This window comes from Euphorbia lathyris, chromosome 8 (assembly GCF_963576675.1).
Source record: "Euphorbia lathyris chromosome 8, ddEupLath1.1, whole genome shotgun sequence".
Taxonomy (NCBI): domain Eukaryota; kingdom Viridiplantae; phylum Streptophyta; class Magnoliopsida; order Malpighiales; family Euphorbiaceae; genus Euphorbia; species Euphorbia lathyris.
The window spans coordinates 29,141,584-29,157,996 of record NC_088917.1 but is presented as its reverse complement, the minus strand read 5'-3'; the positions used below and the strand labels follow the sequence as shown (position 1 = coordinate 29,157,996).

The window sequence follows — 16,413 nt, the reverse complement described above, 5'->3', positions numbered from 1 at the left end:
CAAGGAAAGACGGGGAGGTTAACATGATTAAGGATCAGAGGAAAAATACAAATTGGAATAGAAGAAAAAACTTAAAAATTCTGGTGTGGATTTGAACCAGTATTAGTCCCTCCACTCAAATGAAGTCATATCAATAATTGGAATTATGGTATGAGCAATAACATGAAGGATAATAAAAATAATTTGGATCTACAATTTCTAACCAAATGCGTATTGAACAATAAATTGTAAGTTGCTATATATTTTTATACATTGCGGGATATTTTTAATATTTAATTGATGATTGTTCCATCTTTTGAACGTTGATACATTTGCATTATATATACACGCTGATATTGTTGTATTTTTTTTATTTCATTATATAGACAGAACCATGAGTTGAAACCAGCTCTCAGACTTTGGCTCAAAATAATTGTTGATCCCTCCTATACGATAGTGAAGGAGAGAAAGAGGAGTTGCTATAGAGACGTTAATTATTCATTTCATATCAACGAAGTTAGTAATTTCATATCAACCATGGAACATATTCAATACACATCACACGTGTATCATTTTATTTAAAAATAAAATACAAAAACCACAATTCTCAAAGAGTGAAACTATGTAGCTTTATTTTGAACTATTCTCTATTTTATATATGAAGAGATAGATCACACTATACAAATTACAAATTTTATGTACAATCTTGAACCAATGAAAAATGGACACATAATTAGATGTATGTCCATTTATTACAGGCTTATATGCAACATGAGGACCAATGACATTACTTGGATAAATGTTTGAGCTAAAATCAAAACTTAAAAGTGGTAGAAAAAATAAAGAATTTTTTTTTTGGATAACAGAGAACAAATAAAGAACTAGTAATAAAATGACTAGCAACTTCTCCACTCAGATAATATCACATCAGTAGTTAGACTTACGTGTCATCATCTGAGTGAATGGAATCACTACTAGCCAATTATAGAAATTTTCCTAAGGGAGACACCTAATAGAACCCATGAAGTTAACTTGTTGAGGCAAAAGATGATATTCTATTTTAAGCTCTTCAAAAAGATGCTTGACCTCTTGCACCAACTCTGATCTTCTTTCCAACCTCTTTCTAGTATAATGAAAGTTGATTGTATGCTTAACAAACAGTGATAACTTCATCTTATTCACATCCTCAATCTCATTCATTCTCAAGCTGTGATCCGGAAGCCACCACCTTGGATTCTTCACCAAATATCTGCATTTTGAAGTTTTCAAACATTTTCATTATAACCATATTAACACAATCAATCAAAAACATGGGTTTTGCATTACGTTTTTATACTCTCCCTTAGCTTCTCCATAGTTTGCTTTGGAGTATGAAGACTAATATCAAATTCCACCGTTTCGCTCATCGGCGGACTCCGGTAAAGATTGCTTATAGGTTTGGATGCCAGAACTACATTTGGATAGTATATTTTCTCATTGTCATATCTCAGAAAAGTGCTTGTCAATATGTCCATCTCGTCCACAACCATCTGCACTTAAATGCATCAAAAAAACATCATTAATGGAGCTCAATTTTCATATCATAATTGGAGTTTAAGATTGTAAGGGACTTGCCTGTATTCCATCTATAACACAACGATCTCCAACATCGAAAGGGTGAACCAAGAACACGAAAATGACAGCTTCGAAAACAGTCTTTACGCTGTTGCCGAACATGAAAACTGCCAGTAGAAATTGTGAGGATAGAAAGACTAGTACTTTTGTTGTCAAGAATCCCATGAAAAGTAACCACATGACAATTACAATAATGAGAACTATCACAGAAACTATCACATTCAGTTCATCAATTGCAGTTTTGCTGTGTTTTAAGGTACTATTCAATGCCTCATGGTCCATGTAAACTTCAACCTGTTGAAGATATATAAACATGTTATATTACTTGCAAATTGGGGGGAAAACACAGCAGACCTGAAAGATGAAATGATAGAAAATCTAACCATCCAATCTCTGAAAACTGATTCTTCAATCAGCAGACCTTCTGAAGTGATATGCTCAATTGGTTTATCGTCTGTTTTAATCTTTTGGCGTTCTGTTTTGCTTTCTGCTAATCCTTTTAATTGATCAATAACTTTCTTTTCTTTCACAAATTGCAATATCTTTTCAAGGGAAATGCACCTGTTCATCAAAGAACTTGTAAGCACAAATAATCCTAGAGTAAATCATCAATGAAATTGCAGAAAAGTACAACGAACCTGTTAGAATCAGGGTTCAATTTTGCAAAAATATCAGCAGCAGCTTCCACAGCTGCCTGATCAGGCTTCTTGTAATCACCATCAATGTCCTTTTCATCTCCATGGGGGAGAGGAAGTAGCTTCTGACCTCGAATAGCATTCATCAACTCCCTCATGGTCCCGCGAGAAATCCTATGTTTATCATGTTCGCCTGAGTCAAATATTTTATCAAACAGGTTGGTTGCAATCAAATCAAGGAACTCTTCAATGGCATTAACAGGATGATATTCTGACCCTTTCTGTTTCTGATTACTTTTACCCACCTCTGAGAGAGAAATGAGTATCTTCCGAACATAGATTGCTTCCTTAGTTTTTTTTAGCAATTTAGTGGCATGGATAGAACCAACTAATTTAACTAAAAAAGTTTTCATTAGCCATAAAAAAGCTCCGAGTAGACAACCGGCAAGACCTCTCGTTACATCATTGACGAAATCCGTCTTACAAATGCTCCGTTCAACTATCAAACCCCAAGCTAGAGCAACCAGACTCAACCATACAAACAACAGAACACTTTTCCTTATTCCATACCCAAAATAAAGAGCTCTTTCATAAACCCAAAACCTCCAAATTAGCAATAATATAAGCATCGTAAAGAGTTGGGAAATCAATCTACCGCAGATGATTGTAAATATTAATAAACACAATTTCCATAAACCTAGATCCCAAAATACAGGTTTGTGTAAGCTATCCATTGTGAAACTCATAATTAAAAGCACAACGGCACACGCAAATGCAGCTGATTCAAAAGCGAGGAGGAAAACGAAAATTCCAAGTTTCCTGCCTTTTCTATCCTCGCTTTTTTCATCTGCGGAAATTTTCAAGACATGTGATTCTTCTGCAGGGATAGTAATGCTCACTGTCCCAGGATCTTCCGTCTGCTCGGCCATGTTTCTGCCTGTAATTTTGAAGCTTTGAAGACCATTATTTATGGGATTTGGAAACGCACTAACTGCTCCTTTCCCTCCAAAATGCTACATTTCTTTCCACTCAAATGTATAAAATATTAGGAAGATATCATGACTCAACATTAAATATTGATTGATGAGCTCTGGTAGGGTTTCTTTGCGGCAGTGATCGAATTCCTTGGATCGGAAGCCACCATCATCTTTTTGTTGAAAAATGAAGTAAGATTTGGAGAATAAACAAAGGATAAAAATCCATAAAGGAGAATAATCCATTGTTTAATGATTTCTTAACTAATTACAATGCAAATAGAAATTATTTATAGTCTAACACGACTCTCTAATAAAACACATGACTCTTTGTTATAATTATGTGCAAGTTAATTTAATCAACAGCTCGAGATTTAATATAATCATTATATTCATTATGAACTTATTCTAACTTGATTTGGTCAAACTTTCTAAACGTGCAACCCTGTAGACTCATTTAAGTCTGATAGTGAACCCGAATCCATCATTCAGTTCACAAATCATACATGATCTCTATCAAAACACCATGATTACACAGATTGAAATGAAATCTCGTACCAACGTACCAAGAACCTAATAGCAATCTTATGTGTTCCTTACTTATGGACATCAGTGTTTAGCATGAGGCATGGTCCTGTCACTCTCATATAATATTAAAGCATTTCTTGATTCACGGTGAAATGATATGCTTCAAATGATCAGAAATCATTCTACCTCATTTGGGTGCGGTCGTACACTTCTTAGCTTCACCAATCAAGTGGTCGATGACATCCTCTTTCACATAGGAAAGTAGCAACCCTCCTACTTCACTCGTGGTTCCTCAGTATGATTCAGAACATACCTCGCTAACCCATACTTGGCACCAATTTAATGGCTCGTTAGGCGATAACAAAAGTATAATGTGTCTCATCTAGGTTCCATAGTGATTTTGGGTCTAAAGACAATAAGCGTTACGTGGGATATGTTGGTCCCGTGTAATGTAATAGGATTAGTTCCAATGGGGGGGTTAGGAACTAATATAATTTTTCGCTTAATTATGCTGACTTAATTAAATGTTTAAATAACTTCACTCAGTTTTGGTCAGCAAGGCTGAGCGTGATGTAAGACAGCTTTAGTCAGAGGCTGACTAGAACTGTTTCACTTGTGAGTTGGGAAATAACACTTAAGGTCAGCTTCCAACTCAGCACTCTGACTACTCAGCGTCGGCTTATACAAATTATATACTGAGTAATTTAAGCAAGCAACACATACATATATATCAAGAGAAGGGTTAGAGATTACTCAGTAGTCTTATCCTAGTTCGGGGTCACCGCCTACATCCAGTCCCCAGAATCCTTCCGGGCTTTTTCAATCCACTACTGAGCTCTTTAAAGGTAGAGCACAAACCATTTACAAAGCAATTGAGTATGCAAGAGTAACGTCCTCTATTTGTCTACTCAATCCTACTGAGCGTTATAACCGAACACTCAAATTTTCTCTACCGTTGAGTACTAAAACCGAGTACTCAGCTTCACTCTCTCAACCTTTACAATTGATACAAGATTTGTTCTCTCTAAACGAATAACACTTTAGATGAATACAAATTCACTCTAGACTTTTACACAGAGGTTGGATTTGGGTGTAAGAACTTGCTTTTTCTATTTAGACAGCTTCTATTTTGGATTTTCACTCTTGTGAAGATTTGCTTTTCTGTCTGTGCTTTCTTGTATTTCGGCAAAGGATCCAAGTGATGAACATGTCCTTTTATAGCAATTTTTGAAGCTCCAATGATTTGAATTCGGACATATCCGTTGAATTCAAACAGTCTTCTTTCATCATTGATAGGTCAGCATTCAGTAATTGCAGGCCAATCATGTCGTCTGAATTTAGCAGGCGCCAGGCTCGCCAGTTTCGTCTTCTTGCCAAACGCCAGGTGATCCATGCGTCTCGAAAAGGTCTCTTGGCGTAATTTCGAGGCTTCTGAATTGGTGCAGACCTTTGTCGGACTTTGTCTTCTAATCAACAAATCATTGGTGTTGTCCCCACGAACACTCAGCTTGACTTAATTGACGTTGCCTTTTAAGATCTCCTTTGACGAGGCTGAGTTACGTTCTACTCAGCTTCTTCGGCCAGCTTCGCCTTCAAGCGTTTTGTTCTGAAGAAGACTTCTCTTTTATGATGCTGAGTTGTGTTCTGCTCAGCTTCTGTGGCTCATGCTGACTTCGTTCTGTCTTACTTTTTATTTATGTTCTCATTTATTAATATACTCAATATTGAACAAACACATTAGTACAATTAAATCAAAGCACTTAAATTTAATTGTCTTAATCATGAGATTAACTTTAAATAATTTTGTAAATCAAAATCATGTGGAAAGGTATTTCAACAGGATACACCTATGATGTGACCTTCTTTGTTGCAAAATGAGCACATTACACCTTTATTTCCATAATTATTCTTGCTATAATTTTGAGAATTTTCATTACGATTTCTCCTAATAAAATTGATATTAGACTCTACTGGTGTAAACTGCACTTGTGCTATCTCTAGTTGACACTCATGTTGAATCACAAGATTAAAAATACGATCAAGAGAAGGAAAAGGTTCCATCATAAGGATTTGTGAGTTAACAACTCCAAAGTTAGCATTCAATTCTCTTAAGAACTTAATAATGAAGTATTGTTCTTGAGAATCTCTTACAGTCTTGATTACTTGACAACACTCTCCACTCTCAGGAGTACATGTGTAAGAAGGAATTACCCTGAAATTGACAAGCTCTTCGTAAATGATTTGAAATTTTGTGTAATAGTCAGTGACAAACAAATCTCATTATGACATAGCCTGCACTTCATCTTGTAATTTGTAATGTGTAGAGCATCGCATTAAGAGAACATATTCTTCATATTTTTCCAAACTTGCTATGTCATCTCAAACAAAATGATTGACTGAGTGATTGACATTGAGAGAGCATGTTGTTGGTCCCTTGTGAGGTTAGATTAGTTCCAAAGGGGGGAGGTGAATGGAACTATTGGTTAATTTTAACATTTTATAAATTTATCTCACTTAAAGTTCAATAGCACAACACATAAGCAATATTTCGGGATCATAGGCAAGTTCCGTTTACTGAGTTAATCAGTCAATAGAGCTTAATTCTACTTCTAACTTTTGTTGGTAGAAGACAGCTCACTCGGAGGGGATTCTGTATAGACTTTAAGGTTAACGATCTATTGATGCACAATAATTGGAGCTTATGTATGAGATTACCCGTTTAGATCATGCAATATCAGAAGTAAGTAAAAGTAGAGTTAGAAGAGAGTTACTCAGCGATTTATACTGGTTCGGCCTCCTGCCTACATCCAGTCCTCAGAATACCTTCTTCTGAGTTTTAATTCACTACTGAACTCTTTACCGGTAGAGCACAAACCTTTATATACATAGGTTTTGTAAAGTACCTTCCTTTACAATCCACACTCAGCTATCTATCGCTCTAGATGTTTACTTATAACCGAAGTAAACAGAAGAGCTTCTGATCTTTTTACAATAGATGACAAGTTCTAGTATAGAAGACAGATGAAGTACTATCTCTCTATTGGACTTACACAAATATTGAATTGAATGTGTATTATAGAATATTGCTTTAATTTCACTTGAAGGCTTTTCTATCTCTTTTCAGCGTGTAAAATTCCTCAGTTGTGAAATGGGCTTTGCACTAGTACTTATAGTGGGAGCTTTGGCAGAAGATCCGTTTGAATTTCAAACTAGCCATTTGGAGGGAAACGACTTCTGTCAACATCAGCTTTTGACTTCTGTGCATGTAGTCCAAAAAGGTTACCGTTGTCAAAGGATGGGCTCTCTGTCTTGAGCCATGTTCTTATGTCTTCTGATATGGCAGACTTGCAGTCTGTAATCTTTCTACTTCTGGTAACAAAAGAGAGTCGTTGAGGGCACATAGCTTATGTAGTTTGTCCTTTTTGCTATTTTGGGAACGGCGTGATGTGACTCAATGTCAACACCTATTTTGTTCCAGCAAATGCTTCTTGGCTTCTGGATTTGGCCTTCTGATTTCCAGGCCAAAATTAAGGCTTGTGCCTTTGTCTTTCTAAGGCCTTGCCTTGAGTTTAATTTTAATTCTAAAGTCATAATCATTATCCAACAAACTTATTAGCATAAATTAAATATTTTAGGGTTCTAATTTCCTTATAAGTTATTTTTGTCAGAATCAAAAACCCGTGAAAATTGTGTTTCAACAATCTCCCCCTTTTTAAAGGTGACAAAAAATTTCAAAGAAGGAATAGATTTCACTTACTCCCCCAAAATCATTGAACTTATGTGTTGTTTGATAAAACTGAAAATTAAGTACTGAAAAAAATAAGTACTGAATTTTAAGTGATGAATATCATAAGTGCTGAAAGTATTAATGATATAACTGTTTGATAAATATTAAAAATAAGTGTTGAATATAAAAATATTAGTTATAATGTTTAACTTAAAATGTTAAGTTAAATATTTTGACTTATCAAAATAAATGATTTTTAACTTAATTGACTAATTTAAGTGGTGGAGAAATAACCATTATCAAACACACTTAAATTAAATAAGTACTTAATATTTTAATTTAAGTGAAAAAAGGTGTTATCAAACAAGGCCTTACTCTCACTTCTGGATACTCCTAGATAAGGGTTGCGCTACTGAATTTTGCTAACTTGAAAACACTCAGAGGATTAACAATAGCAAAATATATTTAGAGATTAATAAATTAATGGTTTAGTATCAACAATCGACCGAACTAGGGTTCCGCCATCGACCATTGACAAATTGATAGGATGAACTATCCAATCCTCCATGAGGACTCTTGGTTTGATGGGCTTTGTGTGCTTAGGGCCCGCTTCTGAGCTAATGCTACCTATGTTTAGTCAAACCACCATACACGTGTTAGCCATACCGAAGTATCCTAACCCTCGATGGCCCACTAATTACTACAACATACCTGCTTTGGCACGTCATACGTTGTAGCAGTATATGGGAGAAACACATGTGAATCTGGAAAGCACTTTTAAGCGATTCAATATTTAATTATCTAGATTAATTAAGTGATACGAATTTAACATATAATTACCACGGGTGATGATCTGGTGATCGATGCCACTTATATTTCATGTTATACTAAACAATTATAAAGCAAAAACAAACATAGAGACTCTATGGGACTTATAATACATCCTAGTGAAACTTGATAAAAAAAATATCTAATCATCATGGGCTTACTTCAGTCTCCTTAGGCTCCCACCATGGTTTTGGACCATATGGGCTTCTTCACCATCAATTACAATTTTATAAATAGAACTTATTCTAAAATGACTGATAAGTCCGAAATTTACTTATTATCGCATGCATTTTCACATTTATATTCATGCATTTAGATTACTTTTATAAATGTTTTGGAAAGATTTCATGTGGTTGTTTATGATTTGAGCAGAGATAGGTAAAATACAAGTGACAGCTCACATTTAAAGAATATCATAAGGAAACGAGCAAAAGACATGCAAAAGGTGCAAAAGAAGAGAAAAACACATCTCACGTTCATGATAAGTGAATTTCCCCCTCCAAGGATAAAAGTCCCTATCACGTTCATGACAAGCACTTTTACTAGACAAGATTGCTTTCCTCATGTCACGAATATGGCACTACTGTCCCGTTCGTGATAGACATTTATATAGCAAAAATATATGATTTTTAATCCTTGAAGCACATCCTTTCGCCTGAATCAACATTTCTCTTCGCCATCAGCCACGTCCGTTCATCACATCTCAATAGAGGGATGTTTTCCAAGGGATACGACTTTCCTACATCTATAAAAAGGAAATTTTACATCATATACAATGATATATACAGAGATATCAAGATATACAGATATTTCAAAATCAAAGTTTACAACACTGATATTGAAATAACTTAGAGATTTAGATCCAAGCATCGAAGGAAGTAAGGTCGAGAGATAAACTTCCTTGAGATACAAAGAAGAAGATACAAAAGAGAAGACGATCCTGAGGCTTGACAAACCTTATAGAGACAGTAAAAGGATTCACAACCCTTATACTCTCATCTGTTACAGTCCTTTTCCCTGTATTCTCTACTCTTTACAAATGTTCAACATTGTCAATACTTGTTCTTCAGAAACAAATCAATCAATTGCAAATTATTCTATGTTCATCATCTTATTCATTATTGCTTTATGTCTATTCTAGGAAAATTGATATAAGCAAGACACATGAATAATTATCAATTTATAAATATATAAGAGATTCAGTTTAGAGGGCGGGCCTTGGCGCAATGGTAAACGTTATTATCGTGTGACCAAGAGATCACGGGTTCGAGTCTTAGGAGCAGCCTCTTGCCAAATAAATTGGCAGGGGAAGGCTTGCCCCCAGACACCCTTGTGGTGGGACCCCTCCCGAGTTATGCATGAAAATAAATCATAGGAATTAGTTTAGATTTAATATAAGTTAAAACGAAACAATCTACCAAACTAATGATTTTTTATAAAGCAAAAGAAAACGAATTAGTAAACAATATACATTTATAGTCAATAGCATTTCCTGTGGGATCGATATCTTTTATTACTACAAGCGAAATCGTACACTTGCAGAATTCGCCTAACAATTACATAAATAAAAGAATGGCATGCATACCATGTTTTCTAAAATAATTAAATTACAAACTGGCTTTTAATTTAGGGCCCATAGAACTCTATAAACATATTGATGCACGGTAAGACATACAAATATAATACATGATTATGGAATTCTAAAATCATCTAATTAAGTTAAGCCGAGTACTTAGGGTAAAATCACCAATTTTACCATAGGTGACTAAGGCATATAAAGGTCCAAATGGTTAACATCTATTTAATTACAAAATTATAATTTTGCTCCCATTGAATTTTAGGATAGTCAAAAATCTAAAATTTAGCCCTCCCAATTTAACCAGTGTCACCGTTTATTGGCCGATTTCATAAATTAACCATATTCAATTTTGTACAAATTATCAATTCGATTAAATTAAATATGCATATCAATCAAAAACCTTTTTAATACCAATTAATTTTTACCAAAACCATGTTTTAACAAATTAAATGGTATTAGGGCCCAAATTTAATTAAAATTACCCGAGAAAAAAAAATTAAAAGGTTAAAAATCCAAATTTAGAACTAAATTCGGACTTATCACGACCCGGGACGGCAGTCGAGGCTGTTGTCGCAGTCCCACGACTTTTATTTAGTGACCCGAACTTTTTTTCTTTAAAATACTGATACTATAAATTATTAATTTAATGTTTAAAAATAATTTCAGAAAAAAACAAATCAAAACATAGACAAAAATATAAACAGAAAACTTCCTACAACAATTTCTACGTGAGGAATAGGAAATTTCAAAAACTGATTTGAAAAAATAATAAAAATCAAATCTTATATATTTTTTCAATCAATCAAACAGACTATACCCAGTTAATCAACTGTAGCGCAGCGGAATTACGGTTTAAAATTTATTTATAATCCATTATTGTTTGATCTTTGTCTGTTAATTCCACCGAGGGATAAAACTTACATGTTCTGTCTCTTCTAGAGATTGCTGAAGAATCCACAAAGTAGTCGATCTCCAAAGTCAGGTGCACGATTAACTATCGAGCTAGAACCGGTGCTAGCCATAGAACGAACGAACAAAATGATGAGATAATATTTTTGTGTCTGGCCGAAATCCAATTAGCAATAGAGGGCTGAAATTTCTTGTATTAGGTTAGGGGTTAGGAGCTTTTAATTTTATATATATAGTGTAATCTAAACCTAGTTGGATTAGAGTTAATTGGTCAATTATAAAACTAATCCAATCCTAATCTAATTACATAAATAAATACCAATAGTATTTATTCTATGCAATTAATTATGATTAGATTAAATTTAATTACTCCAATTAAATAAATTATACTAATTAATAAATTAATGTATTAGTTTAATTAATAATTCACCGAATGCAATTTCATTAATTTACAAATTAATTAATTACATTCCACAAACTAATTAATCCATTAAATACTCAACTCTTAAATCCATTAATCAATTACCTTGATACAAAGTATCAATTAATCAATTAATTAACCACCAATTAATTACCTTGACATTTTACTGTCAATCAATTAATTAATTTTATCTCTTCAATGTATCATTCTATAAGTTCTAACTTAGATGTTCAATGTGCACGATCCTATGGGCATGTCCTTAGTTAGTAGTGGTCATATGGCCCATAAATAGTAAGTGGGTTCTAGCAAATCATTACTGCCCCTAACTAAGACAGAGTATCAGCAGTCTAAAGATGCAGAGACCCTATAATTATCTCTCAATGTCTTTTACCGATTGATATCGATATTATAAACTAGAGGCATGACAGTTGTCATCCTCTCTATAGTTTATGATATTTCTTGATCTTAAGTAGATCGATGAATTAGACAAGTAAACTACTTATTAGGGTATGGCCATACACATCTCAATCTCACTTATCAAGTGACATGTGATATCATCTCACTGTTATGTGAGTGGTAATTCCATCACTTCACTATCAATGCCATTGTGTTCACCTGTTCACCCAATCATACCCGTATTTGACATCCTGTTACAGACATGCTAGGCGTATGTCAAAGTGAACCGGATTCCACATTGATATTATAATGAAATTTGGTCTAAAGACAACTAAAGATCTACTTAAGAAAACTTATGACACAACCACCATGTAGTTTTTTCGAGCGGATCGATCCAGTCACATGTATGCAACATGTACCTATATTCACAACTAACTTAACAAGTGTTATGGTTAATTACTATCATACAGTCATCGAATATACAAGTATGTGGTCATAATCAATCCGATGATAGAATAGACTTGGGATATGGTTTTATGATTGTCAATCAATGGATTCTCTATTCATATTATAGCACAAGATATAAACAAACTAGATTAATGCCTTTATTAATGTGACACAGATATATTTTATAAGAACCAATGTCTATGAACTAGGGCACACCAACAATTTTTCCTCGATTCCCTTTTGGTGGTTCCTCATGTTCGTCGTTTGTATTAGGAACAAGTCACACGACTTTTAAAGGGTCGAGTCCTTTCAATACGGTTTCCTTTTCTTTTAGTTGGTTCTTCAGTTGTATGAACGGTGCAAACACTCGTCCCCAAAGGATAATGAGAGTCGCCACTCGGTTGTTTTCTACTCACTAAGAAATAATAGATACAGTAGACGTCGCAATGAGACTACCATACCCTTCAAAGATGGAGTTCATGGACTCTTATATCTACTTTACCGTAATTCAGAATTCCTTAAATATCTCTTAGTCAGTTCATTTCATGAGATTTCTACTTCATTTTCAACCCTAGACAATTACTATTATGCCAAAGCGATTGATCAATCGTGGTTATTATTTTGAGAAGTCGGGACTTTCCGACTTCTCAAATGTTCAAACAAGTTGCAAGTATGACATGTTATTTTGGCTTTGATTTAAGAACTAAGATACGATGAATGGAATATATCCAAAGTTTGGTAAATATGGGAGTTTATACAAAATTTTTTATTTTAAGAAAATGATAAAATGATATTCGAAATCTTATAAATGTTGAAGCAATGGTTTTGAGAAAATATTTCTAACAAATATGGAATTTACAATAATTATTCCCATATTCTGAAGGATACACCGAAATCGTGTACCGTTGTTACTTCGTTTCGAAAATCCTATAGCAGGCGGGATAATTATCGATTTAATACCATTTATTATGTTGAAAATCTCAGAAGATTATGATCATTATCTAAGCATTCTCGAGATATATTCTAATGGAAAGAATATCAAATTTGATATTCTTGGAAGCCCCAAAAATGGAAATAGGACTTATATCGATAAAATTCTATTTTACTCAAACTGAAATTGCTAGTGAAAATCTTAGAATATCGTGATAATTACCTAGATATTCCCTAATCGAATTCCGGGTTGAGGAATATTCGTTAGGTTATTCTTGGAATTTATTGAGAATGGAAATAGAAATTTTATCAATAATATTCTATTTTTATTGTAAAGAATTCACAGTTAAATATCCACGTATTCGGAAGAATACATTGAAACCTTGTACGATTGATGCTTTCTTTCGATAATCCTATAGCAGTCGGGATAATTACTGACATGAATACCGCTTACACTGGTGAAAGCTTAGAAGATTTATGATCATTATCTAAGAGCCCTCGGAATGTATACTATGGAGAGAATATCGAGTTTGATATTCTTGGAATCCTCGGGGATGGAAATAGGACTTATATCGATAAACTTCCATTTTTTATCAAAGCTAATTGAAATCTAAAAAATTATGATAATTACCTAGATATCCTCAATTTAAATTACGGGTTGAAGAATATTATTTAAAATATCTTTAGAATTATTGAGAATGAAAACATGACTTTTATCAATATGATTCTCTTTTTAATGAAAATTAAATTAGATAAAGCTAGAAACTTGGGAAATTATAATAATTGCCTAAATATTTCCAAAATATCTCTCAAGTGTAAAATATTTTTGGAGATTTTAAGCAAATCAGTTAATAAGCCTAAATGGTAAAACAACAATTATAGAGTGCCAAAACAGTAAATAACATGTGGCAGGATAGGTGGCAGGTGGTAGATACTTGGGCATGAAGTTGAGCCACACGATGTGTGGTCTGTATGACACGCCGTGTGAGCCCTGTTTCCGGATTGGTCGCGTTGATGTCCTCATCATTCTCTCTTTCTTTAGAAGAGTTGGGCCCCAATTCTTCCGTAGTATACTCAAGAGGCGCATCCGACTTGTATGCGCTTAGGTCACATACATTAAAGGCGAGCGACATCTTACCTAACTAATTCGAAAGTGCGATTTGTTAGGTGTTTGCATTAACTCTCCTAATGACCTTGTACAAACCATACTTCTTCGGTCGTAGTTTGCTACTCGGTGCATTTGCAATGTGCTCTTTACTCAAGTACACCATAACTTCGTCCTAAACCGCAAACTAGATGTCCCTTCAGTGCAAGTCAACCTTAGCCTTTAGCTTCTTATTCCACTCTTCAAGCATCACCTTCACCTCTTCATGCATTTGTTGATACTCAATAGTAGGCCTGTGAGTGGGTATGTTCACCTTATCGCCCTTTGGGATGTTTACAATATTAAAAGTGTAATTGGGAGTCTTCATGTAAACCATCTCAAATGGTGAGTTTCTCGTTCCAGTGGATAGCCCCATTTAGCAAATCCGGCTTAAGCCAACACTAAATCTCACATTTTTTTGCGTATTTTGACATTTGCTGCTCAAGAGATTCCTCAAAATCCGGTTGACCATTTCATTTGCCATCGGTTTGGAGATGAGCGATGGTACTAAATTTCAACTTCACATCAAAAGTACTTAATGTATGGTTGGTTTCCTCGTTGATCATTCTAAAACTCTTCACTAGGAGTTTTTCATAATTGGTTACTTATCTTCACATTTTGGAATTAAAATTAGTGAATTAAGATTTTTTTAAACATATATTGGTTATGTTGTTGTCTTTTCAATTTATTTGAGCATACTAGGAATCATAATGTTAATTCAGTTAGTGGGACCCGCATAGCTAAAAACCATGTTTGGCAATGTTAGCTGATTTGACTAGCTGGTTTGGTAAAACTTAACTGATTGCTAATAGTTGTTTGTATAAAATGACAAATAAGAACATTTTAAAACCTTTATTTGGAGTTAGACCTGTTCAAAAGCCCACTGGCCCGCCCAGCCCGTCCAAGCCCGCTCTTCAAAGACTGGGCTTGGACGTATATGTTTCGTAATAGGCCCGCCCCGACGCAAGCGCGCTTAGACCCTCATATATATTATGTTGGGCTTGAGATTTGTCTCAAAACCCAGGCCCAGCCCGGCCGAAATTTTAATAATAATTTTAATTTAATAACTTTTATAGTTTAATAAACTTTATATTCCAAAAATAAAAATTTTAAATTTCTTTAACATAAAAATTTCCCACCCATATATTTTTTAGAATTGGTGAACATACTATTTTATTTACTACTATCAAAATTTTTTTTTTTTATTATTTAGGATTGCGTTAATTGATTTGTATTGAAATAATTCTCTAAAATTTAGTTTATAGTATTTTATTATTTATATTTATAGTATACTTTTTTACTTTAATTTTAATTTTTAAAAAATACAAAGATATTAGTTGGATGGGACCGGATTGGGCTTGGGAATTAGTTCTTTTAGCTTGGCCCAACCCAGCCCGAGCCCGATGTAAATATAGTGCAGGCTTGGTTGGGCTTCGACAAAGTAATTATGTGACAAGCTCGGTTAGGTCCGATCCAAGTCCAGTCCAACCCAGCCCATGAACATGTCTATTTGAAGTTAAAGGATAGTAATATGAGTAAAAATGTCATTCAAAAAAGATTGAGCAATAAGTTAATTGAAAAAACTCTTAAAACCAATTTTTTTTAAATTAGCTTTTTAAATTTAATAAGTTCTCTCAAATCTCTCTTTATAAAATATCACTATTAGAAATTTGACAAGTCAAAACCTTTTAAATGGCTCAAACTTCTAATTTAAATTTAAAAAAAAAATTACCAAAGAGGAGAAAGGGTGTGAAAGAGGATATTAATTGGTGAAGGAGATAGATGTTTGTTTTGCATATGAAAATTTCAATACAGACTATGATTTATTGAGTGATTAATAAAAAAAAATAATATTTTATTTACAACTTGCCCTTTAAATTGGTAGTATTTTAAGTTTAGTTGATAATCTACTCATCATTCATGCATTCCCATTATGAGAATAGTAAAAATTAGGCAAAAAGAATCATGAGTCACCTAATCTTTCATTGTTTGGTGCATTAAATCTTCGATCTTTCATTTAGATACATTAAGTCCCCGATTTTTCATTATTTGGTGCATTAAGCCATCGATCTTTCATTTAGACACATTGAGCCATTGATTTTTCATATATGGGTGTATTAGGCCCTTTTGTAAATCAATTCATATATGAGTGTATTAAGGGTCTGTTTGGTTCAACTGTTAGCTAGTAGATGTTGTTGTTGATGTTAGCTGTTATAGTAAACTGTTTGTTGTTTTTTTAAAAAAATTTTGCGCAATGCGCTTACATATTAAAGAAGAAAGAAAAATCATCACCAGACCCGGA

At 33.8% G+C, this 16,413-nt stretch overlaps 1 protein-coding gene across 1 annotated transcript; it reads right to left on the bottom strand.

Annotated features, from left to right (window-relative positions):
- Positions 1-669: 669 nt before the first annotated feature.
- On the bottom strand, positions 670-3,246 carry LOC136203662 (mechanosensitive ion channel protein 10-like). The gene is made up of 5 exons (XM_065994865.1): positions 2,232-3,246; positions 1,977-2,154; positions 1,594-1,887; positions 1,306-1,508; positions 670-1,228 (listed from the first exon to the last, which is right to left on the bottom strand). The coding sequence occupies exons 1-5, from the start codon at positions 3,155-3,157 to the stop codon at positions 976-978; spliced, it is 1,854 nt and encodes a 617-aa protein (XP_065850937.1). The 5' UTR covers positions 3,158-3,246; the 3' UTR covers positions 670-975.
- Between the last annotated feature and the right edge of the window lie 13,167 nt (positions 3,247-16,413).

Excerpts from the sequence above, each read along its gene's own strand:
- LOC136203662 (XM_065994865.1), bottom strand. The coding sequence starts at position 3,157 with ATGGCCGAGCAGACGGAAGATCCTGGGACAGTGAGCATTACTATCCCT. Across the intron at positions 2,155-2,231 it reads TTGAACCCTGATTCTAACAG|GTGCATTTCCCTTGAAAAGA; the intron begins GTTCGTTGTACT and ends TTTGATGAACAG. Across the intron at positions 1,888-1,976 it reads CAGTTTTCAGAGATTGGATG|GTTGAAGTTTACATGGACCA; the intron begins GTTAGATTTTCT and ends TATCTTCAACAG.